At 40.5% G+C, this 25661-nt stretch overlaps 1 protein-coding gene across 7 annotated transcripts in view; it reads right to left on the bottom strand.

Annotated features, from left to right (window-relative positions):
- Positions 1 to 214: 214 nt before the first annotated feature.
- The window catches only part of nckap1 (NCK-associated protein 1), a 37604-nt gene continuing 12157 nt past the window's right edge, over positions 215 to 25661 (bottom strand). For 2 of the 7 annotated variants that reach the window (XM_071909202.2, XM_071909206.2), the window contains 30 exons: positions 25023 to 25133; positions 20914 to 21006; positions 20772 to 20828; positions 19885 to 20027; positions 19585 to 19675; positions 18509 to 18646; positions 17791 to 17839; positions 17215 to 17371; positions 16909 to 16965; positions 16045 to 16141; positions 14632 to 14738; positions 14346 to 14478; positions 13798 to 13879; positions 13539 to 13597; positions 12649 to 12794; positions 12039 to 12171; positions 11640 to 11759; positions 10805 to 10944; positions 10094 to 10225; positions 9161 to 9379; positions 7629 to 7759; positions 7367 to 7464; positions 7029 to 7122; positions 6094 to 6176; positions 5758 to 5838; positions 5509 to 5602; positions 5266 to 5382; positions 4241 to 4350; positions 3842 to 3931; positions 215 to 3109 (listed from right to left, as the gene is read on the bottom strand). In XM_071909202.2, the coding sequence (XP_071765303.2) occupies positions 2993 to 3109; positions 3842 to 3931; positions 4241 to 4350; positions 5266 to 5382; positions 5509 to 5602; positions 5758 to 5838; positions 6094 to 6176; positions 7029 to 7122; positions 7367 to 7464; positions 7629 to 7759; positions 9161 to 9379; positions 10094 to 10225; positions 10805 to 10944; positions 11640 to 11759; positions 12039 to 12171; positions 12649 to 12794; positions 13539 to 13597; positions 13798 to 13879; positions 14346 to 14478; positions 14632 to 14738; positions 16045 to 16141; positions 16909 to 16965; positions 17215 to 17371; positions 17791 to 17839; positions 18509 to 18646; positions 19585 to 19675; positions 19885 to 20027; positions 20772 to 20828; positions 20914 to 21006; positions 25023 to 25133 (3279 nt within the window). In that variant the 3' untranslated portion in view covers positions 215 to 2992. The remainder of the gene's footprint in view (positions 3110 to 3841; positions 3932 to 4240; positions 4351 to 5265; positions 5383 to 5508; positions 5603 to 5757; positions 5839 to 6093; positions 6177 to 7028; positions 7123 to 7366; positions 7465 to 7628; positions 7760 to 9160; positions 9380 to 10093; positions 10226 to 10804; positions 10945 to 11639; positions 11760 to 12038; positions 12172 to 12648; positions 12795 to 13538; positions 13598 to 13797; positions 13880 to 14345; positions 14479 to 14631; positions 14739 to 16044; positions 16142 to 16908; positions 16966 to 17214; positions 17372 to 17790; positions 17840 to 18508; positions 18647 to 19584; positions 19676 to 19884; positions 20028 to 20771; positions 20829 to 20913; positions 21007 to 25022; positions 25134 to 25661) is intronic. The other 5 variants (XM_071909204.2, XM_071909207.2, XM_071909205.2 and 2 more) reach the window with 3 other exon arrangements.

Raw genomic sequence — 25661 nt, 5'->3', positions numbered from 1 at the left:
AATCCAAGTCATTTACACAAACACAAGATCTTTTGTCAAGACTTTAGAAAGTCAAAGTCAAAGTCAAGTCACCAGAACCCAAGTCAAAGTCTCAAATATTCTCTTCATGCATCAAGTCAAGTCTCAAGCAACAAAAAATTGTGACTCGAGTCTGACTGTTGAGACTAACCACCGATAAATCCGTCCATCCACCCACAGACACTCACAGCTGGAGTCTGACACAGCCCTAAAGTTTATTTTATTCATGTCATTAAAGTTACACGGTGGAATCAGAGACACAAAAAAGAGGTTAGAGAGAAAACAGCAACCATTCCACATCAAATGGCAGAATGTCTCCATGGACCTGTCCCGTCACGCTGATAATGCATACCCATTACCAATTATGCAGTGGAAATATACACAGAACCTACTGCAAAGTATGCAGTAGGAATACACACGTTACATACTTGATAGTACGCAGTAGGCATACACATACTACACAGTATGCAGAAAGACACAATAGCTACTAAATAGTTTTTAGTGTATTCCTACTACATAAATGTCAATGCATTATGCAACTGCAACATCTGCTTTTTCTGGTTTTTACTTCTATTAAACTTCAAACTGCTCTAAACTAGAAGTATATTGAAAGATACTGACTGGCTAGTATGCAATATGAGCTTCCAGACAGAGTCCCGGTGTTAGTACTACATCAGCAGAGGGCCAGCATAGAGGGAGCGTGGTTTGTGTTCGTGTCTCTGTATGTAGCCCTTGCCATGCGTTGATAATAAAAATCAGACTGCACTTTTATAAAGGTTTTCCCCATCTGTCTGTCCTATAAGGTCCCGCACAACATGCAGGGATGCCCCGTCGACCGCAGGTTAAAATCCAGTGGAACGTCTAAAAAATATTTGTGTTTTTCCCCCCCGTCGTTACATGAAAGTTTCAGTGTGCGAGCAGCAATAGAGAATACATCAATTGAATTTTTGTTTTATTGCGGCTCCAGCTTTTCGTGTGTTAAGACTTTTACGGGTCTAACAGGTCTGAGAATGTGTTACCGGTCAGTATTCGCTTTTATTCTGCTTGGATGGCACTGGTTAGCTTTAGTTTATTCGCTCCGATTACAGTTAAATAGTTGGCAACACATCCATCTAACCATGGAGTGTAGATGGTGAATGAGAAATGCTCTCCCCTCGCTCGACAGCTGCTGCCGAGGTGCCTTTGTGCAAGGCGCTTCGCCCCCAGCTGCTTCAGAGACTGTGTGTGTGTGTGTGTAACTGAGAATGTGAAGCTGGGGCATTGCTGAAAAAGTGTGTCTGTGTGCGCTCAGCAAACCTTCCCTGGATAAATAAAGGTCAACAAAAACGGAAAATTCAATCTCTTTTCAGCAGCCGGAAGGTGCGAGGAATCATCTTGCAAGAAACCGCATGAGAGGAATGAATTGTTTTATACTGGCTTGTTCAGTTCTACTTTACACTGGAGAACCTATTCGACCTTTATTTAACCAGGAGAGATGACTAACAAACTCTTACTGACAGCGATAACCGAGGGGAGTATTTTCAGGTGTAGGGAAAGTACATGAATGCAAGACAGGAGGCCTTTACCACAGCTATCACTGTAGTACTACTGCAGTATTTTAAAGATGGTTCCCACTGGAGAAACGCCTGTGTAATCCCCTCCTCCTCTTAACCGAGCTGCCACAGAGTCAGGCGGATTGTTTCCAGAACAACCAGAGGGTTTTACCGTCCAAACGCTTTTCACCCAATAACATCCAAACACTCCACTTCCAAGCCCTGATGCATGTTTTTAGTGTCAACACATTTGGCAAAATCGTCATCATTGTCGTCATCATAAAAATAACAAAACATAAACATTAAAAACAGACGAGTTCAGTTCACATCAAAGTAGAATACAGATATTATATTTTTACCCACAAAAAGTTCATGTTACGACTAGCTAGAAAAAAAGAAAGAAAACATCACCATGTTATATAAGTGTGTGTGTGTGTGTGTGTGTTCATTATGAATTGTTGGAAGATTAGTGTGCATGTATACGTGTGTTCAGTATGTCTGTCAGTGTGTGTGTGTGTGTGTGTGTGTGTAAACTTACATTAACAAGCAACATGTCTTTCATTATCAACACAGGAATCATTACCCGCCCCGATAAAATCAAACCCCCGCATTACATCAGAATCATTTCCATTCCAAAACAAAGCATCCAAATCATCACCACAAATATGCTGAAAATCTCAAATCTTTCGTCCCAAAAAAAACAAAAACAAAGAAGGAATATTTTAGTAGTGTCAACTATATATATATATATTTATATTTTTGTTCTTTTAAACCAACCAAACGTATGGTATATTTGTGTTGCTATGGTTATGGTCCCTGGCAACATCATGAAAAAAGTACAATGATTAAAATAAAGACACTGATCCCCCAACTTCATCCAGCTAGCGTGTGTGTGTTTAGTGTGTATTTCACATCGGTCTGTACTTTTAGTGTCGAGTGTGTGTGCCTCTGCGGTCTTCGTACACAGCGCTGTAGACGTTTTGTACGTTCTTGTGGCGTTTTAAGTGTGTTTGCATTTAGTGTATTTGTTCGTATTTAGCGCGGTGTGTTTTCGCGTTAGCGCTAATGCATTGTCGGCGTCGTTTGTAAGGTAGACGTTCAGTGCGTGTTAACGTGGTTGTGTTGTCGTTAACGCTGATGCTGCTTTGTCGACAGAGTGGTAGGTGATGGCACTGTAGGCATAGTTTACTGTGTTCAGTGTGTTTAGTTTGGATTTAGTGTGTGTCTTGTGCGCTGATGTGTTTGCACTAACGCTGTTTGAAGATGGCAGGCATCGTTTAGTGTGTATTTGCTGTGTGTGTGTGTCGATGCGTGAGCACCGATGCTCCGACGGCAGACAGCACGGAAGGCGTTTCGCTGTGTGTTTAGTGTGTGTGTGTCTATGCATTAGCGCTACTGCTGTTCAGAGACAGCGTGGTAGGAATCGTTTAGTGGGTGTGTGTCTATGCGTTGGCGCTGATGCTCTGTTTGTAGACGGCGTGGTAGGCGTTACGCAGCAGAACGTAGGGGAAACACGACTCCAGCAGGTCCATGGTCAGGAAGGGAGACTCCTGGACGATCTGGAACACAAGAGGCAGACGGAAACCTGGTTCATATCACTGATAAATAGAAATATAAAAGGAAGTGGCATGCTTAGACGCAGAGGAAGAAACCAGAATGATTCTGCTATTGGTTCATTAGGAGTGTAACCAGATTTATTTATGCTATTATACTATAATTATTTGGTGTAGATTCATTAAACTGTGGCATGTATTGTAACTGTGACATCAACCTGCCAAGGGACAACAGATGAAAATTAGCCTGGTGGATCATATTTACATTTGGTTTTAAATGTTCACTTATATGCACTGTCCCTATTACATAAATAAATCAAATCATATTTTGTGTTAGTGCAAACGTTTCAACCTATGTAGTAATATTATGAACTTTTAAGGGAGAAAAATACAAATTTCTTATCTTGAACGAACACATTAAACAAGTCGCTGCGCTGTCCATATGTTTGCTTACTTCTGAGCAATTAAATTTACATTTCTGTAGGTTTGCACATCTCTAAGCATAATGTCAATAATTGTTCCTAAAAAAAAAAGAAAATCATTGAACTCCACACAGGGAATAAAGCCGGCACGAGGGAGACAGAGAGAGCTACCAGCTGGGAAAACTCCCATCACTCTCTGCTTTTCACTCGTCAGATCTCACTCACACTCTCTGTCTTTCTCTCTTCCGGCCAATCAACTCCCTCCCCTCACTTCCCCTCCCTCTCCATCTCCTGTGTCTCATTCTCTCTCTCTCACCATATCCAGCAGCAGGTAGACAGATTCTCGGTTGCGTGTCGTCATCTTGTCCGTCTCCTGACCAATCTTCAACAGGCTGGATGAGGCCAGCTACACACACACACACACACACACACACACACACACACACACGCACAAAGAAAACAGTTATGATACAGAAATAGTGCATGTGTGTCACTGTCTATCTTACTCTGCATGTGTGTTTAATGTTCATTTGTTAACCTAGTAGTTCAGATGTGACAGCTGCAAATAAAGATTTAGAATCAAGAATTGAATACATTACATACAGATTTTAAAATGAGAATATTTAATCCAATCATATGAAGAAAATAAAATGAACTGGGAAAAAAAGAAAGAAAATAAAATCAGTAACAATTAAATTGCTTGTATGTGTCTTACAGCCAGGAACTCTTTCAGGCGATCCTCGATGCTTCCCTTGTGGATGGTGAAGAGAGCCGCAGCGATCTGGTTGATGGCTTTGGCCAGGCAGTGGATGTTGTTACAGTGGCCTGTTGGGGGCAGCAAACACACACTTAGTAGAAGAAGAAGAACAGCAAGAGGAAGAACAAGAGAACCTTGCTATGAGAAAATCAAGTAACTTTGTTTCGATTTCTGACATGTTATGTGTATGTCTTTTTTTGGATAGAACTGGAGAAATTTTCCAACATATAGAGCCTGGGACAGGCCATCCTGAGGGGAAATAGATTATTCTGGTTTAGTATTTCATACTGACACACGACACGCTATTGTGTGTGCACGATATATAAAACCTGCGCTTGAGTTTCATAAAAAGAGTGCAAATAGATATAAAATGTTATCATGTAATTATAAGTTAATATTTAGTGGCAGTACAGCCGCACCAAACACTTTTCTGAACACTGGACAACTCTAAATGCTGATCGAAACAAATCATTACAACTGAAACTTAATTCTACAACATTCCTCAAGTCTGCATATTGACAACAGTAGAGCCCATTAGCTCTCATTATCCTTGTCAAATGTTTGTTACCAACAACAACGACGCCTTTCATCTCAAGGTTGTCAATAGGTAATGACTTCATAACTCCTCCGAGTTTTTTACCTTGAGCAAAACTCTTAACTAATTTCTGTCCATGACACCTTATCAAAAGTGCCATTCAACTGTATATATATATATATAACAAAATAAATCACTTGGTTTGCACAAACTTTAAAAAACATACATACTAAAGGTGAGGGCATGATGAATCTTGCATCTTGTGAATTTATGAAGACAAGGGCGTGAAGTTTATCATGTGCATGCGATACATCTCACGCCCTTCATGCAGTAAACTATGAGATCTATATATTATTTTCTCCTGCGCTCCGTACCAGTCCCCTGTGTTATCCTGGTATTAGCCTGATATTACATACAGTTGTTGATGCGTTCCAACATGGCGACCTACCTTCTATGGCGGGGCTGTACTGCGACATCACGTTGCTAGCCAGCGTTGGCATGGAAACGGCCACAAACACCATCAGCAGGCAGGCGATCTTGTACTCCTCCTCTGGACTGATGTTCTCTACACAAACACACACACACACACAGGACAACCATTAGGAGACGGGGTGCGTGGCTGCCTGCTTGTATGTGTGTTTGTCATGTGTGTGTGTGTGTTTATTTGTGTGTTTCTGTGTGTGTATCTTACCACTCTTTTGTGAAGACAGTGCCACCACCAGTGCAGGGTCGATCTCGCAGGGTAAACCTGCTGCCGACGACAGCTCATAGACATTCATTGCCACCTACACACACACACACACACACACAGACAGACACACACACACACACACAGACACAAAGATGCATACATACAAAGGAGAGAGAAAGCAAATTACACACAGACAACAGGTTTGAACGCAATTTGGACTGTTTCCAGTATTTGTGTCCAGTGTGTTACCTTCATGTCTGTCTCTCGGGGGATGTGGTCCTTGAAATCCTCCACTGAACTGACCAGGAATGGAATATGACAAGACAAAACCTAGAGATAGAGAGTCAAACAGAGGCAGATGAGGGGGGAGGGAGGGAGGGAGAGGGAGAGAGAGAGAGAGATCAGCATCAGCGTAAAATGACTTTTTAGGAACAGGGACAGGTCCATTTCCTGATTGGCACCCGTGTGTTTTTGATGTTTTACCTTTCAGCTGTGCCTGTGTGTTGTGTGTAACAGTCTTTGCATGCGTTATGTGTGTCTACATGCATGTCTATATGCGTGAGGGCGTGTGTGTGTGTGTCTTACGTCTCTCAGAGCCTCCTGAGCCAGGGAGCGGAAGGACAGGATGACTCCGATGATAGTCATTCTCTTCAAAACACTGTCCACAGCTACAAACAAACAAACACACAAAATCAATCAAAAATACATCAATTAAACATTTAACAAATGCAGCTATCAAACGAATCTAACAAACTGATCAGTTAGTCAGTGACGGTCTTCCTCTGTCCTGTCCACAGCCGTACATCACACACACACAATCAATATCATTTATCAATTTATTAAACCCTTAGGAGTAAAGTGGGTACGTTGAGGAAGACGGCAGCAGATTAGACGACCTGTTCACCCTTCATTATATTCTAATAATCTGTTAACACACATCCAAACGTCTGTAATCTCACTTTCCTTTAAAATGTCTTGTATTACAAACATTTGGCTTGGCTGTGCTGTACTTTGCCGAATCTTTGCATTGGATTTGAATTATTTCTGAATCATTTTTTGCCCAGCAACTATTAACTTTACAACAAGCACTAACAAATTTGTATTCAAGAATTTTGTATCCAGAATTACAGACATAGTTTCACAAATTAACTCCAATCACTTTTACACAGACGTGAAAGAAAACAAGAAAACAAGCCAGCCGGTCAGAAGAGAGGCAACAACAGTACTAGAAAAACAGTGTAATCAAAGTGTTTTGTGTGTGAATTTAGTCCAACATTAGCGATCAGATATGATATGTTACTTCAGAAAATTTCCATATCAAACAAACTGAAGCAGTGCATGGTGAATATAAAGCGTTGTTTGGGCTAAACAGTTATGATTTGCACTATTTTGTCGGTATTTGGTATCTAATTGAAGTTTAAAAAATAGCAAAATATTGCATTTGAATGAAATGGTACTAACAAACATGAGCATGTGTATGTGCACAAGTGTGTGTGTGTTAAGTGTGTGCTTGTGATTACAGGTGAGTTTCTTGAAGAGAGCTGCCATGTGGTCTGGTTTGTCGAAGCTCGTCCTCATCTGGGTCAACACCTCCACGTTGTCTACCACCAGTTTCTACACACACACACAAAAACACATACACACACACACAGATAAACAATGAGCATTAAAACTGATATTTCACTTCACTTTTATATTACAAGCATTATCCTTTTTTCTATGATTTCTATTCTATTATGGGTGTTAAACTAAGCAGGCTATTGTATGAAAATGAAAAACTATTCTGTATCCTGTAATTCTGTAGTTTCCACCTATTGTGTGTGTGTGTGTGTGTGTGTGTGTGTGTGTGTGTGCCTACCTTCAGCTCAGCAACCTGTGAGGAGATGTGCCACATCAGACTCTCACTGAGGAACTTCATGCCGTACGGCCCCAGCAGCTCCGATAGAGAGCGCATCTCTGGAAAAAAAAAAACACACCAAATTACAAAGACAGCCCATCGCTGCAGATGCTTTCAGCAGAAAAGACAAAATGTGCGGTTGACAACAGAAATAAAACCTGGATCAAATAAGTAGTTCCCTCTCTCATTAGACTGTCTAGGTATTGTGTGTCTGTGTTCATACCAGAGATGTCGGAGTATTCCTCAGCGTTGAATGTCAGTTCGTTCTCGGTGGGCAGGTTGACGAAGGCCTTCATGGCGGGGAAGTAGGCGATGTGTCCGTTACTGACCTGACGGAGCAACGTCTCCAAGTACCTACACACACACACACACACACACACACACACACACATACAGAGGAGGGAGTTGCTCAATATGGGCTCCAGGTCTCTGCCTCTCTATCCGTCTATCAGTGTGTCTGTTTTAGGAAAATCATTTTAAATGTGCTGTACATCATTCATGCTAGCAGCTATTCCTATCAGACCACCAAGGCAGATGAATGGGTGTCTTTTTATTGCAATAATGCACCGACTCAGACAGTTTGTTTTAATGGTAGAACACAAGCACTTAGTGACCTGAAGGTGTCCCCAAAATAATAAAAAAATAAAAATCTCTTAAATTTTACACTTAGTTTGATAGCAAATGCAAGCAAAATATTCCAGTCGTTTGTGTCTAAATAAGCCCTGCCTGCATGTGATTAGTATTGCAGACATACAACTCAAGCAGAGGGTGCCAAGCCAGTGGGTATAAACAGTGGGTTGAATTTTTTAATTAACATTGTTGATTTGCACCAAACACGATCCAGACAGCACTAGAACTGTCAGAGAACATAGGAGATGCCTGAAAAACATTTAGTTTTTTGTCCTGCTACTATAACTCCCGCTGGGACACACGCCCCGTAACAATCACTAATGACACCCATCTGCATGGGACTAAAATTTAGAGGTCGACCAATTTATCAGTTGGGCTGATAAAAGGGTTTCTAACAATTGGTAATTGGTGGATGTGGGCTCCAATTTTGACTGATTACGCTCTAAGGTGATGTTGTTTGTGGGAGCCGTCTCTCAACAGCTTAGAGTGCTTTTGCAGTGCGAGATCTCACAGTTTTGACTGGGAGAAGTCAAGGAAACTTCTAAGTACTAACTGAATCCTTTATTCTACACTTTTGCCATCCACAAGGAAATGTGTTTGTATTCTAGCGATCCAAACAATGTTTTTGGACATACTTCTGCTTCAACTTGTGTTCCTATCCCCTCATGGTGCCTCGAAAATCACTCAATTACATTTGTGAAAATGTAGGCATAGGGACGATATATCGAAATTCAATATATCGCAATACAAAAAATGTGACAATACGTATCATGGGGCAGAAAAATGAATCGCAATATTAACTACATTTTATTCTGCTGTAGTAATCACAAATGACATGTATTAGCCATCACAATTTCACAAGCTCTCCATCGAAATTATATTATTTGCACTTTGTAATGACATTTTTAAATTGGTGTTTACATTCTACCAGGCCAGTGCCATTGCTATAATTCTGCGCAGTCATGTTTTGTTGTCACTGATCTTTCATTTATTATATTGTAACGCCGTTGCATTGAATTATGAACCCCATATCGTGTATCGAATTATATCCTGAGATAAGCATATCGTCCAATCCCTATGAAAATGACTTGACTTCCTCCAGTGAGACTAATGCAGCTAACTCACCAGTTGGTGTATAGACTGGTGATGGTGGGTTCCCCGTGGCTGTCTAGGTGCTGCGTCTGCTGCAGGAGGACGTTGTTGAAGACCCTGGTGATGTCGATGGTGACGTAGTTCTCTATGGACTGCAGCACGGTCATGTAGGCCCGGACGCTGGTCAGCAGTTCGCTGGGCTTGGCTATCTCCTGAGTAGCCTGGTTATACATGGTCATCCCCACTATAGACCTGGAGAGAGAGCGAGTCAGACAGTCAGAGACGGGACATCCCACCACAGAACAGAGGAAAAAGTGGCTAAAAACACCTTAAAACCTCATCAACTCCCACAGACAGAGTGCACAAGAAAATAACATAACAAAATCTACAGCACCAGAAATCTACTCAGGGACAAATGAAATTTAAATACATACAGTCAGAACTTTTTTTTCCACTGTAGAGTCAGAGAGAGTGAGCAACCCACACATTCCTCCTCTTTTTGCTCCAATATGCCAGTATGTTCTTATCTTGATAAAAATAACAAAATCATACCCTCCTCCCTCTTTTAATGTTGTGATTCCCTTGTAGATGCCCTCTTTTTTGCTCTTATTTCCTTTCCCAGCACTGATCTCCAACATGCTCATTCATTTGTCAGAGGAATATTGTTAAATCTGCTGTCAAAGCACTATGACTCTAACCCTCGCAACTCCTTACGGATGGCTGCTTGTGATGATGGTGATCCAGGAATTAATGCTTATTCTACTGTTGTACTCATTGTACGTCAGTCTGGATAAGAGTGCCAGCTTAATAATATGCAGTGTTAATGTAAATGTACAGAGTGGTGGGAGAGAGAGATGTGGGAGGGCAGAGAAAGGGAAGGAAGAGACAACTATCAGGGTTAACTATACATCTGTGTGTGTGTGTGTGTGTGTGTGTGTGTGTATGGGTATGGATCTGCATGCTTACTTGGTAAATCGTATCTCCAGATGCGAGGTGAGGTACTCTCTCGGTGTGAACGTGTGCTCCCAGACCACCATGTTGGGAACGTAGTTGATGGAGAAGCAGAGTTCAGATAACGCTGTGTGGAGTTTATCCAGGCTGGAAGAAGAAGAAAACAACAAGGTTGACTAAGATAAGATGAAAATAGGATACAGTGGAGAAAAATACAACATAAACAGACAACAGAATATAAGCAAGAGTAGAGCATATGGGGGTTGTGTAATTGACAATTTCAACACCAGAACATAAGAAGTAGAATGCATAAATAATTGGGAAATGGTATGAACTACAACATTTTAAGGTGTGCAAAATAACAACAGTGGGGCAAAGAAACAGTAAGTGTGGAATACATACCAAAATATATCAAAATATGAGGGTAATTATAGCTAAATGTTACTGTTAATATTATTGTCATGAACATAGTTGGAGAAACAGTTCAGTCAGTGATGTGGGGAATTTTATCACAATGAAAATAAAAAACAGGGTTGTTAATCTATTATTAACAATGATTACAGGATTATTAATGGATGCATAAACAGAGACAGATGGATAGGAATAGATACCAATAGATACAAAGACGGAGAGTGTTCTTGTAGCTACCAAAGCCTGGGGAAGTAGAGAGCGAAGTCTTTGAATTTCTTTTGTATATTTGTGTGTGTGCATGTGAGTGTTACTAACTTGGTGACCAGTAGTCTGTTCTTCCTCATGCTCTCCACTCCTGGTTTCTCTCTCTCCGGCTCGCCCTTCTTCCCCGTCGCCTTCTTGCTCTTCTTGTTCACTGCCTGGCTGATGGTCTTCGCACAGTGCTTGGGAAGCAGCTAGAGAGAGACAGGCAGAGGAAGAGAGACAGGCAGAGGAAGAGAGACAGACGGAGGAAGAGAGACAGACGGAGGAAGAGAGACAGACGGATGGCGAGAGAAAGAAAGACAAGGCGGAAAGAGAGATTGAGACAAAGAGAGACAGATGGGAAAAACAGAGATTGAGAAAGAGATTATTATTAATGGTCTGGTTGATGTTTTTTGGATAGTTCTTTAAGTAAGAAGCTAAACAGACATACAGAGGTACAGTTTAGCAGCTTTTAATGCCATGCATCAACAAAGGAATCACAACATTAATTCAACAGTGTGTTATATTATAAAATAGGTACTACAGACCAAATAATTTGATCGGTCAAAGATTTCAACCGAGCTGTTAGTTCCCTCAAAGCTCACAGCTAGCCATGTGTTCAAATATGGTACATGTTGCTATGCCAAGTATGGTGGTAACCAGGGAGCTTGTTAGTGATCTTTCTTGGTTTCTCTCGATTTTAATTCTTAAGTATACTTTCAAGAAAACTATTCGGTGAGTATACGTGTTGGTAACTGTTGCATAAAAGCCTTAACACCCACAACTCTGTTCTTGTTTGTGATCATAGGTACAACCTCTGGAGTATTATTGCGAATGGTGTAAGTACATTTATATAACAGGTGCTCCCAACTTGTGTGTGTGTGTGTGTGTGTGTGTGTGTTTCTACCTGGTCGCTGAGTGTACATTGTTCAGTGCAGATGTCAGTGATCAGGTTCCTGGCCTGTTTGGCCATCTCATCCAGAAACATGTTGCACAACGACAGGCTTCGATCCCCTATGTGGTGACGCTGGAAAAAAAAAAAGAAGATTAAAAACACACGCAGACACACACAAAGAAAAATCATTATTATCCTTATCATTATGCTTAGGTTGATGTGTGAAAGTGTGTGAAGAGTGTGTGTCTTTGTCGATCTGTGTGTAGGAACGTCACGGTGGACGACCAGCAATTAACAAGTGAGATTAGTATGTATGTTTTGCATGTTTCCCATCTGTATGCATCTGTGTATGAGAAAGAGAGTGTGTGTATCTATCTGCGTGTGTGTGTGTGTGTGTGTGTGTGTAGTTACCTCCTCGGGACAGAGCTCGTGTGTACAGGACATGAAGTGTGTGCAGAGCAGAGGGAAGCAGATGGAGTGTCTGCTCTGGGAGGGAAGCTCCAGGCACTGCTGGAACATCTTCTCAAACGCACGGCTGTAGAAACTACGCACAGACACACACACACACACACACATTAAAACACACAGAAAGAGAGAAATAAACAAGAGATACACACCCGTTTCAAATAAGTTCCTCAAAGTCAAAATATCTTAAAATGTTTGATGCAATGAATGATGCAATGCTGCAAGATATTGGCATTAACATTTAATTTAATTTACAACACTCAGTGCACTTGAAAATAGTTGAGTTGTTGATAAAAGATGCTAAAAGTACATCTTAGTAGCTTGTGCATTTTATCCCCCAAATCATCCTGAGAAAATAATTATTATCTCTGTATCCAACAAAATAATCAGGTTTATCGTTTTAGCCATAATGAATGCTGCCCTATCTGAAACATACCCATAAATCTAAATAAAAGCTTGGAAATGGTTTCAGTTCATCTTGAATACGAGCTGGACTTGTGTATGTGCATGCGTACATACTTAAGTGTGTATGTTTATGTGCGTGTGTCCGTCTCACCAGAATATGGACAGGTCCGACGTCTCAACCAGCATCTCCACCAGGGAGTCCACCATCTTGGTGTGGAAGATGATGGTGTTCATCATCTTACCCAGCTCCCTGTGATCGGCTATACCCAGACTGGCTTTAGAGACACTGGTATAGGCCTGCAGGACGCGAGACAGACAGAAGTGTGGAGGAAGGGATAATGGAATAGAAAGAGAGAGAGAGCGTGATATATTTGGATAATGGAGGTCATCATTTTACCAAACTTCTCATGGTCAGCTGCACCAGACTGGCTTTAACTACACTGGTACAGGCTGAGATTTTGTGCTTGTCTCGCCAGTTACTAGCGTCATGTCTCAAAATTCAATTAAACCCTAACTCACATTTGTCAATATCTAAACTTGTTTGTTTGCCTTCTATACGGTGAAAAGTATTATTACTGGACATCGGTTCAATAAAAGATGTGTGAAATCATCAATGCAACGATTACCGTCCTGCTCATTTTCAAACTTGTCAGAGCCAGCTGTGTGACTGTCTGAATTTTTCATTCTTCTACCATTTTATAAGACTAATCTAGTTCCTTTTTACTTTTGTTTGTTCATATTTAGTCTACAGAAGTTTTATATAGTGTTTAGATTATATTTAGGAAGTTAGATGGCCATATTCCAATTCTAGTGCTCGTTTATAATCTTATTTACTAAGCCGCAGTCTACAACAAAGAATGGGAATTTATCAGAGTGGATTTCAATTGAGATATAAATTGTAGGCAAATGAGTACGTTTATAATTAGTATGAACAACAGTTAGCACTTTGCCAATGCTATTAGTCACAACGCAGTACCTCTCCATCACTTCTACCATTCTCTCATCCAACTCCATAACCTCAGCCCCTTTGTTTGTGTCTACCTGCAATCTGAACCAGTCCAGTCTCATGCCTCTGAAGTCAAACACGTCTCCATCCTCTACTGCAACACACAAAAGGGACAATTCAGTCAAAATTATACAGATTACATTTCCCACACCTGTGGTTAGTTTGATAACTGACATGACACTCACATTTTGGTACTTAATATTAGACCAGTTACTAGTTCTACAAATACTACTACTACTACTCTTAGTACTACTCCTTCTCTCATGACTGATATTACAAATAGTAACAGTTTACCTTGTTTGACGCTGAGAGAGGTCATAGTGTTGACAAAGGAAGACATGATGATAGACTCATCCTCTGGACACACAGACAGGTTCTAAGAGACACAGAGAGGTTATCAGACTGGTTAGAGAAAACTGCATGCAGGAAATGGGGAATTACCAATTGTAAATTTGTCTATTCTAGTCTACTCTAAAACCCAGTCTATCTGATAAAATAGTTCATGCGGTAGGACACTGAATTCATCTTTCAAACAAGGACAAAAATGTGCATTTCCCATCCTGTCAATGTGTTCAGTTTCAGTATGATTTTGTGAAACTCAAGCAGTGTGATAAAAAAAAAATGCCATCTAATTAAGTGTGAGTGAGCGTGTGTTTGTGTTAACTATGTGTATTTAGAAAGTGTGTATCAATCTACGTGTGAGTTTAGAGTGTCTGTGCAAGTATTTGTGTTAGTATTTGTGTTTGTATTTTAGAGAGAGTGCATGTATATCTGTGTTTGGAGTATGTGTGTTAGTTTTTATGTTTTCAGAGTGTGTGTGTTTAGAGTGCATGTGTTACTACCTGCACCAGTTCATTGAGCACCACAGCATCAAAGCCAGACAGGTACTGGACATAATATCGCTGCATCACAGGGCCGTACTTCCTGACATGAGCTCTGAGCTCCTCCATGTAGAAGATCAGCTCCGCTATGTGTCTGCACAACACACACACACACACAAATGTAAGCACGCATGCACATAGACACACACTTGTCAACGGACTTGGAACTAGAGCAACACGAGCATCAAGTGGAAAATAAGAAAAGGAGTGTGTGTTTGTGTGTTTGTGTGTGTGTATGCGTGCGTACTTGTCTATGAAGTCATCTGTGCTTTTCTTCTGGATGTTGTCTGCATGTCGAAGCAGCCAGATGATCTCGTCACGGGCAAACGACAGCGCCATGAACACAAACAACGCCTAGCGAGGCAGAGAGAGAGAGAGAGAGATGTGGAAGAGAGTAGAGCGAGACACAGATAGAAAGAAGGGGAAAGGAAATGTCAGAAAATCTCTCCAGAATAATTCCAAGATAAATTACCAAGTGTAATTGGCAAAAACCACATGGGTTTCTTGCAGTCTGTCTCTTAACTAATATGCAATCTGTTTAAAAAGTCAGTCTTGCATATCAAATATCTTCTGTAATACATTTATAAAGGCCTCCAGCTGGCCAGTAGAACATACATTATACAGGGCTTTTTAAGGCGGTAAAATCTATTTCTTTAGGTTCTAATGGCCCAGGCCGGTTAGTTAAGACAGTTGATGGACTTACTTGATGTGGTATTTAAAGGTGGTACTATATGTTACCTTAGATCCCAGTAGTCCAGGCATGTCAGCTAAGACAACAGCTACCTCTTTTAGATCTGAGAAACTTATGTAGCGTGACTTAAGGTGGTATTGTAGCGTTTTAAAGTGGTATAGTGTTTTAAGGTGGCATTATATGTAACCAGAGGACCCAATAGTCCAAGCTGCTCTGCTTAGACACTAGTTCACTCCTTTAGAGCAGAGCTGTGAGACTTATGTAGAGCTACAGTATTTTAGGTGGTATTTTAGTGTTTTTATATGTTACCTTAGGTCCTAATAGTCCAGGCTTGTCGGCTAAGACAGTAGCCAACTCCTTTAAAGCTGACCTGAGACACTTCTGTGGGCTATTAAAGCTTGTATTATGGGTGTTTTAAGGTGGTATTACATATTAGACCTATCTTAGGTCTCAGTAATCCAGGTTGGTCTGCTTAGACAGTAGCTCACTCTTTTATAGCAGAGTTGAGAGACTTGTGTAGGGTTATTTAAGGTGGTATTTTAGCATTTTAAGGTGGTATTGCTTATTACCTTAGGTCTCAGTAATCCAGGTTGGTCAGCTAAGACAGCAGCCAATTCCTTCAGAGCTGATCTGAGGAACTTAAGGAACTGAGCTATTTAAGGTGGTATTTTAGTGTTTCAAGGTGGACCTGAGACACTTCTGTAGGGCTATTTAAGGTAGTATTATGGGTGTTTTAAGGTGCTACATACAATGCCTACCTTAGGTCTCAGTAATTCAGGTTGGTCAGCTAAGAAACTTCTGTAGCATTACTTAAGGTGGTATTTTGGTGTTTTAAGGTGTTATTACATATAACCTTAGGTCTCGGTAATTCAGGTTGGTCAGTTAAGATGGCAGCCAACTCCTTCAGACCTAAACTGAGGAACTATTTAAGGTGGTACTTTAGTGTTTTAAGGTGGTATTATATGTTACCTTAGGTCCCAACAGTCCAGGCTGGTCAGCTAAGACAGTAGCCAACTCCTTTAGAGCTGACCTGAGGAACTTGCGTCTCTCTCTGTGCATGGAGCCACTGCAGAGACACACACACAAAGTCAGAATGGACGGTGGGATGTCAAAACACACAATCACAATCATTAAATGATGATAGTTTAACACTTTCAGGATGGTGCCATAAGAAGAGAAAGAAGGGGGGGTGAGAGGAGGGAAGATGACAGTGACAGAGGGAGAAGGACGAAGATAAGAGGGGAGGAGAGAATAAGTAATGAGGAGAGAAGTGCAGAGAAGGAGGGATGAGATGAAGAGGAAAGGAAAAAAGACATGAAAGAGGAATGAGGGATAGAGAGAAAGTAGCTATGTGTGAGACTTTCTAATGTGATGGAGAGGAGAGACAAGAGGCTAGAGGCAGAGCTAGAATGATGGTTGAAGAGACGGAGGTAGAGAAAGATGGAAAGCAGAGAAGAGAGAATGAGAATGAATGCGAATGAATGACATGATGTAGCTACATGTGAGACAGCTTACTCTGGTGACAGGGTGCAAATGAAATGGAAGGAGAGATGAAGTGGAGTGAGAGAAGGAGATGGGGATATACAGTATATGCAATAATGATATTAATATCTTTATTTTTAGAGAACTTATCAAAACAGTGTTACAAGTTCTTGAGTGTTAAGTTCTTTACAAGATAAATGAAAATGTAGGGCAATGAATAAAACCAAGAAACGTGAACAAACATGAATACCATGAATAATGAATAATAAATAAGTGTTTGTGTGTGAGGAGCGAAGAGTAAAAGTGGCATACAAACCCTGGTTGGGATTAATAATAAGATTTTGTACGTACGCGTGAGACAGAGCCTGTTCCTTGCACTCTCTGATGTCATTGATGCGTTTGTTGTACCTGAAAAACACACACACACGTTAACAATGGATGACAGAGAGTGTACTGTAAGAAAATATTTGTAAAGCTTTATATGCAGATGTGCTCTATATCTATGTGTTCGTACCAAAGAGGCACTCTGCATTTGCGCTCCTTGTGGATGTGTCACATAAATCTGTGTGTCCAACAGGGACTCTGCCATGTTGTGAATGCGGTTTAAGTGTGCGTTTGTCTGTGTGTGTGTGTGTCTACATTTACAGATGCCCCTACCCTCTGATGTTAACAAACAGGTCCTCTGCGGCCTTGTGGATGTGGAAAACTTCATCCCTGAACAGGCAGAGACAGGAGGAACTCTGCAGAGCCAGCTTCCACAACGACAACGCTGCTGCGTCGCTGTTCAGCACCGCATGGCACAGGATGAAACCAACTAGAGAGGGAGGGAGAGGGAGGGAGAGGGAGGGGGAGAGGGAGGGAGGGAGGGAGGGAGGGAGAGGGAGGGAGAGGGAGGGAGGGAGGGAGAGAGAGAGAGAGAGATGAGAGAAGGAAAGAAATTAACACACTTTCAAAGAGAGAGACAGATTGTTATCAAAGTGAAATATCTTTACATCATATTAAATCTAGTCAGTTTGCTCGAGTTATTACCAACAATAGAGAGAAAGAGAGAGAAAGGGAGGGATTGAAAGAGGATGGACAGAGAGATTGATTATCAGCGGGAAGCTTAAGTGCAGTCAGAAGCCAAAGTACTCATTATCAGTTATTATCAATTATGATAAATTGGCAACCAGTTAAGATAAACATGCCCTAACAAACGCATCAGAAACACAAAACATGGAGGGGTGTACTTACAGACAATCCACTTCTCCATTGTGTCCAGTGACAAGTATTCACATGGCATCTAAAGGCAAACAAAGTGAGGGAGAGTGTGAGAGAGAGAGAGATGTATCAGTAATCAGTTGGTTTCACTGATGCCATTTTGCTTTGCAGTTGAATCAAACTATTAGTTTGACAGAATAATCACTAGGAGGAATACAAAAATCTGCCACAGAGGGGCGCTGTGACGCCGAGTAAAAACCAAGGACAGAGCACATTGAGGGGAATGTGTCATATGTCTGGATAAAGCCAAGGCTACACAACCAATGCCAACTCTTCTCAACGGGTATTTTGGCCACTGTCTACTGCTTGTTGCACACACACAATGTGGGAATTTATACTTGCAGCATTCATTTTCTAACCCCAAAAGTGAACCTTTTTCTGTGCAAGGACCAGAAAAATCCATAAGTAACTATAATTGCAAGGTCTTCAAAGTAGGGGTGCGCAATAATCCTGTATTATCGTATGTTGTCTTTCAGTTTCCAAAATTACTAATCATTGAATATTGGAGTATCTGCAAATTTTAAACATTTCATTTAAAATGCCCACTGTGGTTGAAAACAGTCAAACTGCTGATACCAGATGCCAAATGTGTTCCTCTAAGAATTGTGATTAGTAATCATGATTGTAATATCTGACAAAATAATTGGGATTATCATTCTAGCCATAATCGTGAAGCCCTCTCCATACTAACAGTGTCTGACTGAGCAGGGTTGAGCATGGTGGAGGGGGCAGAGATGAGAGAGAGCAGCTGGGCGTTCCTCCATTGGTCAGCCGACAGATTCCTCCTGGGATAGACCATCTGAAGACTGATCAACGCATCTGACAGAGACTGGATAACAGGAGGGCAGGAGAGGAGGAAGGGGAGGAGAGGAGAGGAGGAGGAGAGGATGAGAGAGGAGAGGAGGAGAAGATGAGAGAGGAAAGGAACAGAGTAGAGGGTAAATGAGGGGAAGAGAGGAGAGGATGAGAGAGGAGCAAAGGAAATTCATTTCAATATTAATGAAATCACAACTGAATAAAATAAGTTAAAAAGTACATTTTCTGTCCCACGGTGCATTTGTGCCAATGAAGTACAGGCCTAATTAATTATCTGTGTATTTGAATGTGATCTCAGCTTTCTGGCTCCCTAGTTAATAAGTTGCCTTGATCTCTTTAATGGAGAAACGGTAGTGTTAGGCTACTTGGCTTGCTAGTTACACTGCTGCACTGCTTATACAACGATGTATTTGTTATAAAATGTGTCGTCTTTCTCAAGGATAGTTATGATAATATTCTTCTGCAGTGTTTTTCATTTTGACATATTTTCATCAATAACTGAATGACATGAAATTATTATATTGGAGAAGTTGTACACTCTATCATGCTCTCATATTTTAATAAATAGTAACATGATGAAAAAAAAAAAGTGTTGTCTGTGCCCTGAATGTGTTGCAATTATCAAAAGATTTAGCTATATATATCACCATGTATCACTGTATCACAGCAGTGTTTCACCCTGACTGACTTGAATTCGGCACTTGAGGACCATGGTGCTATGGCAACCGTCCCGTGGTAAAAAAAAAAACCATGAAATCCATTCTAAATTGCAGAACGTGTACAACTAACTTGAATGTCAAGTTTATTTAGAGCACTTTGAACAAATGAGATTGTCACACAGTGATTTACAGAAAACAAAAGACACAAAACTACAAATACAAAGGACAATAAGAACAAAAAACGACTGAGTATCAACATTGTTCCACATGCACACGGGCCCTGTTCTCTTACCTTTCCATGTGGAACAAACTCCTCCATCATCTTCTTCAACGGGTTCTCATAATCCACGATCATCTGGCCCAACCTGGGGTACTCCCTGTCACTGTGAGAACCAGCACACACACCACCAGTTACCACGGATACCGCACAGACCCCAAGACTCCATGGTTACTATAGTTACCACTTGACTTCGAACTGTTAACATGTGGATAGTTTACACTTTACAATTTCTGTTCCGAGTCTGTGTGCGTTTGTATGGGGCAAAAGATACACTTTCATCTATATGTGTGTGTGTGTGTGTGTTTTAGTTACCTAGCCCCGTGTGTCATCTCATGGGCGTAGTTGTACAGTCCTATGATGGCTTTCCTCTCCTCTATGCGCGACAGCAGCATCATCAGAGTAGTGTAGGTCACCACCAGGTCCAGGTAGTTCTTGGTCAGGTCAAAGTTCACCGTCTGACAGGAAACACAAAGGCAACACGATTAAAAAAAGTGCTGATTTTCTTCACGGTGAAATTATATTTTACATTGAAGATGCTCTTACGCTGAGAGAATTAAATTGAATACAACAGTAGAATAAGCATCAATGCCAAGATAACCATCATTACAAGCGACTTATAGTAAGCAGTGCAAAGGTCATCGCCTGGACACCCAGACAACAGATTTAACTAAATATTCCTGTGACCCTAAAAAGGTCGTGTATGATACAGAAGTGCTGGGTAAAGAAATAAGAACTGAGGAGAAAAGAGAGAACAGGTCAGTGGGTTTCTTCAAGACAGAGGCATATTAGACTGAGAAGAGGAGGAGGATATGGGAGAGGGGATATGAAGCATTTCTTGGAAGAAATTATTTATCTGGTTACGACAAAAGATAGGACTTAAATCACCTTAGAAATAACCTTAATGTGTTACAATGACTTAATTTTTGTGGTGTATATTAATGCAATTTAAAAGGAAACACACATTTTCAACTTTAATGTGTCACTGGGTATTTCCTGCAAATCTACCCTAAACATGTCTTGTTTGCATTTTTTGCAATTCTCAGGGAAGCCAAGAACATGTTGTATTTTTCTCTTATCTATACAAACTTTTTCAACAAATATCACAGGTGGCCAGTTATTCCTAAAGAAGAGCTATAAAATAACAACAAAAAACAACAACAGTTATACAAGTCTTTGAGTCATTTGGGTATTGAACTTACGATGTCAAAGAAGACCTGGCAGGCATCAATGGTGTTCAGCAGCTCACACACGTGGTCCTGTAAAAGGTTGATATAAAAACACATTCATCACAGTCACCACCACTACCATCATCATCATTATTGTGTGTGTGTGTTTTCCTACCTTGAACTCCATGACATCTACGAAGGTGAAATAGTACAGAGCCAGGTTCTTGAGAATCTCTGACTTCTCCTTCTGCAGCTGAGCCAGCTGTTGCTGTAAAAACCACATTGCAGAACAGGTGCAGTTACAAAAATGTTATGAAAAAATCTACAATAAATAGATATATAGATCTGATCTATATGTATCAGTGAAACCCATTTGCTCTTAGGGATGTTCTGATTGATCATGGTAATAGAAATGAGATGTTATTATTTCACTTTCTTTGTGCCCTAGTGCACAGAGTACACCTAAAAATGCACCTAAAGAAGCTAAATCTAAAAAAAAAAGGGAGGGGGGGGGAAGTATCTTTAAATATAAGCTTGGTGATTGGCCTACCCATAGTGCAATCTGATTCTGTGAAGCAGAGATTGTCAACAGTTTGCTTCATCCGTGTGGTGCCTTGACTACTATCTGTTACAGGTGAGAGACTGTAAATTCAACCATCTATGAGCGCAGGATCAAATTTACAGACTCACACATTAAAGTAAGATTTTTTTTTTCTGTTGAAAAAGTGTTATGATGTTACCAGAAAAGATGTGTATTGAGGGTTAAACTTTTTTTTCTGGCATACTCCATCAGACAAAAGACTAGATACAGTATTGTTAAAAAAAAAAGCATGGGTATAAAGATCTGTATTGGCCAATTGTCTTATTTAAATTAAGCGGTGATTAGATTAGTTTGAAAAGCTTGAAAAAACTCAATCAGAGCATCTCTAAAATAAGCGCACACCCAGCTGCTCTCATGCAAATCAGGGCTGGGTTCACAACTCAGCTCTGGAAGTGATTTTCTTCCACACCCAAATCTTGAAAAACTGGAATGAGAAGATTGGCATATGAATGATTGCAAGCCATTAGGAATTAATGGTGGACAAATGTTCTCTCATTAGCAAATGTTCCCAATTACTCAGTTTTGCTTCGGGGATCAATACAGTTTATCTCATCTTAAATGAATTACAGTTTCTGTTTTCATTTTGATCTGACAGAATTAACAGCAAACTGAGCCCAGCCCTGGTGGAGAAGAAATAAATCAGATACTGATGTTGAATAATTCATTGATGTTGGGCTAGCAAAGCTCTGGCTTTCCTTCCTTAAGACAGACAGATAGGAACATAGATACCTAGATAGAAAGATTAATAAAAAAAAAAAAATCAATAACCCTCTCCAATATCCCAAAGATATATAAAGTCATTTCACTTTGGTAGAACGTTTCTAAATCATACTTCTAACATATATGAAGTCATATTTTCAGTTTTCTTTGTCGCCTTTTTCAAGTTATCATTGTTTATAATTTTGGATAACCAGAGTCAGAAGAAAGTCTGTGGTGAATAAATAACTCAAAGGCAGCTTGTATTGTAAATTGACTGTTCATGGTGACAGGTTGAGGAGAACGTGCAGGAAAATGAAAACGTTGTACCAAAGTAAAATCTGACTTTCAAAGCAAAGCTAACCAGTCCACCCAACAGCATCTTGTATCGAGTTTTCTAGAGGTCAGAGTTTAGAGACAGAGACAGAGGCAAGATTGGAAACTACAATCAGTGTAAGCAAATGAAGCCCAAAGAAACAAAACTTTCCCCGCGCTTGTTGGTATCGAAACAGCTGTTGCTATGGATACCGTGTTCAGAGGAGCTGGTTCAATTCCCTTTCTATTCAGTCAGCTCAGTGTGCTTTTTTTTTTTCTTTCAAACTCCCAAGAATTAAAAACTTTTTGTCTTGAGAAGGTTGTCATATCGATCTTTTAACAGGTTAGAAAATATATAAATGTAAGACGCAATTGAAAATGAAAGCTCTATCCTTAGCTGATGATTTTTGCTGTTTCTATTTCACACAGCTGAAATGACTGAGGTAAACGTGAATTGAGCGCAGCCCTGAAGCTCTGTGCGTTATTGGTTAGCTGTAAGCTCACTTCATCTATCTGAGCTGAGGTCAGAGGTACAGACTGTTGTCTGAACCCCTGCTACTCCACACACCAGGACCAGAGGAATAAGTGTAAGAAATGACAAGGTTTAGGCGGCGTGTGACACCGCTGCTGCACCAAGGAGCCGACGTCTCCGTCCATGACACCGAGTAAAAACAAAGGAGAGGATGCGGTGGTCATGTCCAGTTAGAGTTTGGGGGGGGTACACTGTAAGTTAATTAAAAATTTGGAACAATTTGAAGTTGCGTATGTAAAACCTCTAAGAATCTGAGATGTGATTAAGGAATTAATGGTCAGATTAAGTGCCCATATAAACTTTATAGGACTAGCAGGAAACAATACAGGCTGGCAATATTTGAGCTGTATTTTATCAAGACACAATAACAAGTAAGACTCCTTAGTGCAGCCAGTCAGCCAGCCAGCCAGTCATCCAGCCAGTCAGCCAACTAGCAGTCAGCTGGCTGGCAAACCAGGCAGTTAACCAGCCACACAGTCACTCAGGGGATGAAAGAGAGAAAGTAAAAATGCTGCCAGCAGAGAGGAGAGGAAAGAGAAGGCAGAGCAAAGCAAAACACACTCCAAAATAGCTACAAAAAATTACATTATCACAAAACTTAGATACATAAACTAAGATACAAAAACTCAGTTACAAAAACTTAGATACAAAAACTTACCAAAAAGCACAAGTCCGGAATAAGCCAAGTTTAGCATGCAAAACAAAACACAAACAAACACAGAAACAAAGCAGAAAACAACGTAAGAGACAATTTTGGCACAGTTATACTGAATAAAGCAGTTAGCTAGACACAGGTACATACACACACACACACACACACACACACACACACTCACATACACACACTCACAGCAGTTTGCTGAATGACAGTTTCACACAAACACACACGCCAGAAGCTACGAGCTAAGCTAACAGTTAAAGCTGAAAGAAACATTGGATGAGCAATGAGTCAGTTCAGTTCACTCGGTGTACACACACACCCTTTAGTGCACAGGGAGGGATATTTTAAAATTTTGAAAATACTCTTATTTTGCTTTCACATTTTTCACTACAGATAACCAAATACTCTCAGCATTGTTGGCACTCTTCAATAAAACCATGCGGTCCTGCTAGCTGTCAGCTAGCTCATTAGCTTTCAACTTATGGTACCTACTATGTACTAAACAATGTAAACAAACAGGAATGAGCGGATGGCTGAATTTGTCCATCATTCCATCATGTCCCTGAGGATTGTTCAATCAAAGCTTTCTCTCTTTTAAAAAGTTCTAATTATCAAGGGGTAGTACACAGTGAAGCATCTAAAACATCTCGACATCCCAACAGGTTACAACAAATCTTGTGGTGAGTCTTAAAATCATATTTTTCTTAAAACATTCACACAAAAAAATCTGTCACTGGAGTGAGTAAGTTTCATTTGTTCATAGCTCTTTCACTTGTTTCGAAATTTTTCCTGAACCAGTAACAGTATACTGAAATAAGGATGAATAATATTGAAAAAATTATATACTTTTTCCAGACCTTAATTTATTAACTGGATTTGGATATTTTGGCAAGTATGATATATTCTGATAGTGGCTACGTAATATGGCTAATACGACTACCAGGCCATATCACTCTGATTATTGTCAACAACTAATATCACAATGTGTGAGGTGACAGTGGGTCTACAACTACATAAAATAAGTATGTTTATCAGGAAAAAATAAACATTTCCAGATTTTTCATTTGTTTTTGTGCAACTCGCAACCTTTTCAAGTCGTGGAAATGATCAAATGTATTTTCCATACTTTTTCCAGAAAATTCTTGTGTTGAGCAAGTTGATTTGCTTTGGAAACGTCGTCCCAACGCAATCGTCTCCTAACAACCTTAAGAACTTTTAGTGTGGCTGAAGAACCGACGCAGCAATCGCAATTTGTTCCCCATATTGTGGCAAATTCTGGGTGTAGAAAATTTTGCCTACAGCCTACATTCAAGATTTCAAGGTATCACAGTCAATGTGGACTTGAATACACACACACCCACACACCTCAACACAAACAACCACACCCGTGTGTGAATACTCATTCATTCTCTTCCTCTTTCTCTCCCTCTCTCACATACAGTCACACACACACACACACACGCACGCAGCCGTTCTTACGTTATTGTTCCGTGTCTCCACAGCAGGGAACTTCCTGACGATAAATTTAACAGCCGACTCCAAGTTCTTATCAACCAGATAGGAGGGCTTAGCCTTGGGATCGCCACACGCCTAGAAAGGAGAAGAGAGAGGAGGTGAGGAGGAGAGGAGAGACAGAACAAGAAAAAATGGTCAGTGCACTTCTGCTACGGAAACAGCAAGTCTTCTTTCTGTATTTCTGTCTGATTTTCTGTTTTCCTTTTCTTTTTTCATGGTCAGGCATGTTAGATGTGTGGTCATCACCAGGGAAACATTTAGTGCCAACAGTGAAAACTGGTTTATCCCGGCCCCAGAAATGGGGAGAGTTAAGAGGAATGAAATGTTCACAACATTGACATGTAGTGAAATTCCAGACCAGAAGTGTATTCAACACATGAAAATACACACACAAACATTTTGCTGTGACCTGTACAGTCTAATTTGTTGTTTAGATGCACATGTCAACAAGGAGATTCCAGCAATTATGCGCAATCAACAGGGCAGATTTTCCATATTGCTGAATTCATCTTAAGTCCATTCACTAGAATGGGAAGTTTGCAAGTCTGAGGTTTTGAGGATTGGATAAACCAGGTTCGACTGTTGTAAAAGTTTGAACAAGAG

This window comes from Centroberyx gerrardi, chromosome 15 (assembly GCF_048128805.1).
Source record: "Centroberyx gerrardi isolate f3 chromosome 15, fCenGer3.hap1.cur.20231027, whole genome shotgun sequence".
NCBI classification, from domain to species: Eukaryota; Metazoa; Chordata; class Actinopteri; order Beryciformes; family Berycidae; genus Centroberyx; species Centroberyx gerrardi.
Note: the sequence above shows the minus strand (reverse complement) of the source record. Positions and strands in the feature narration are given on the sequence as shown.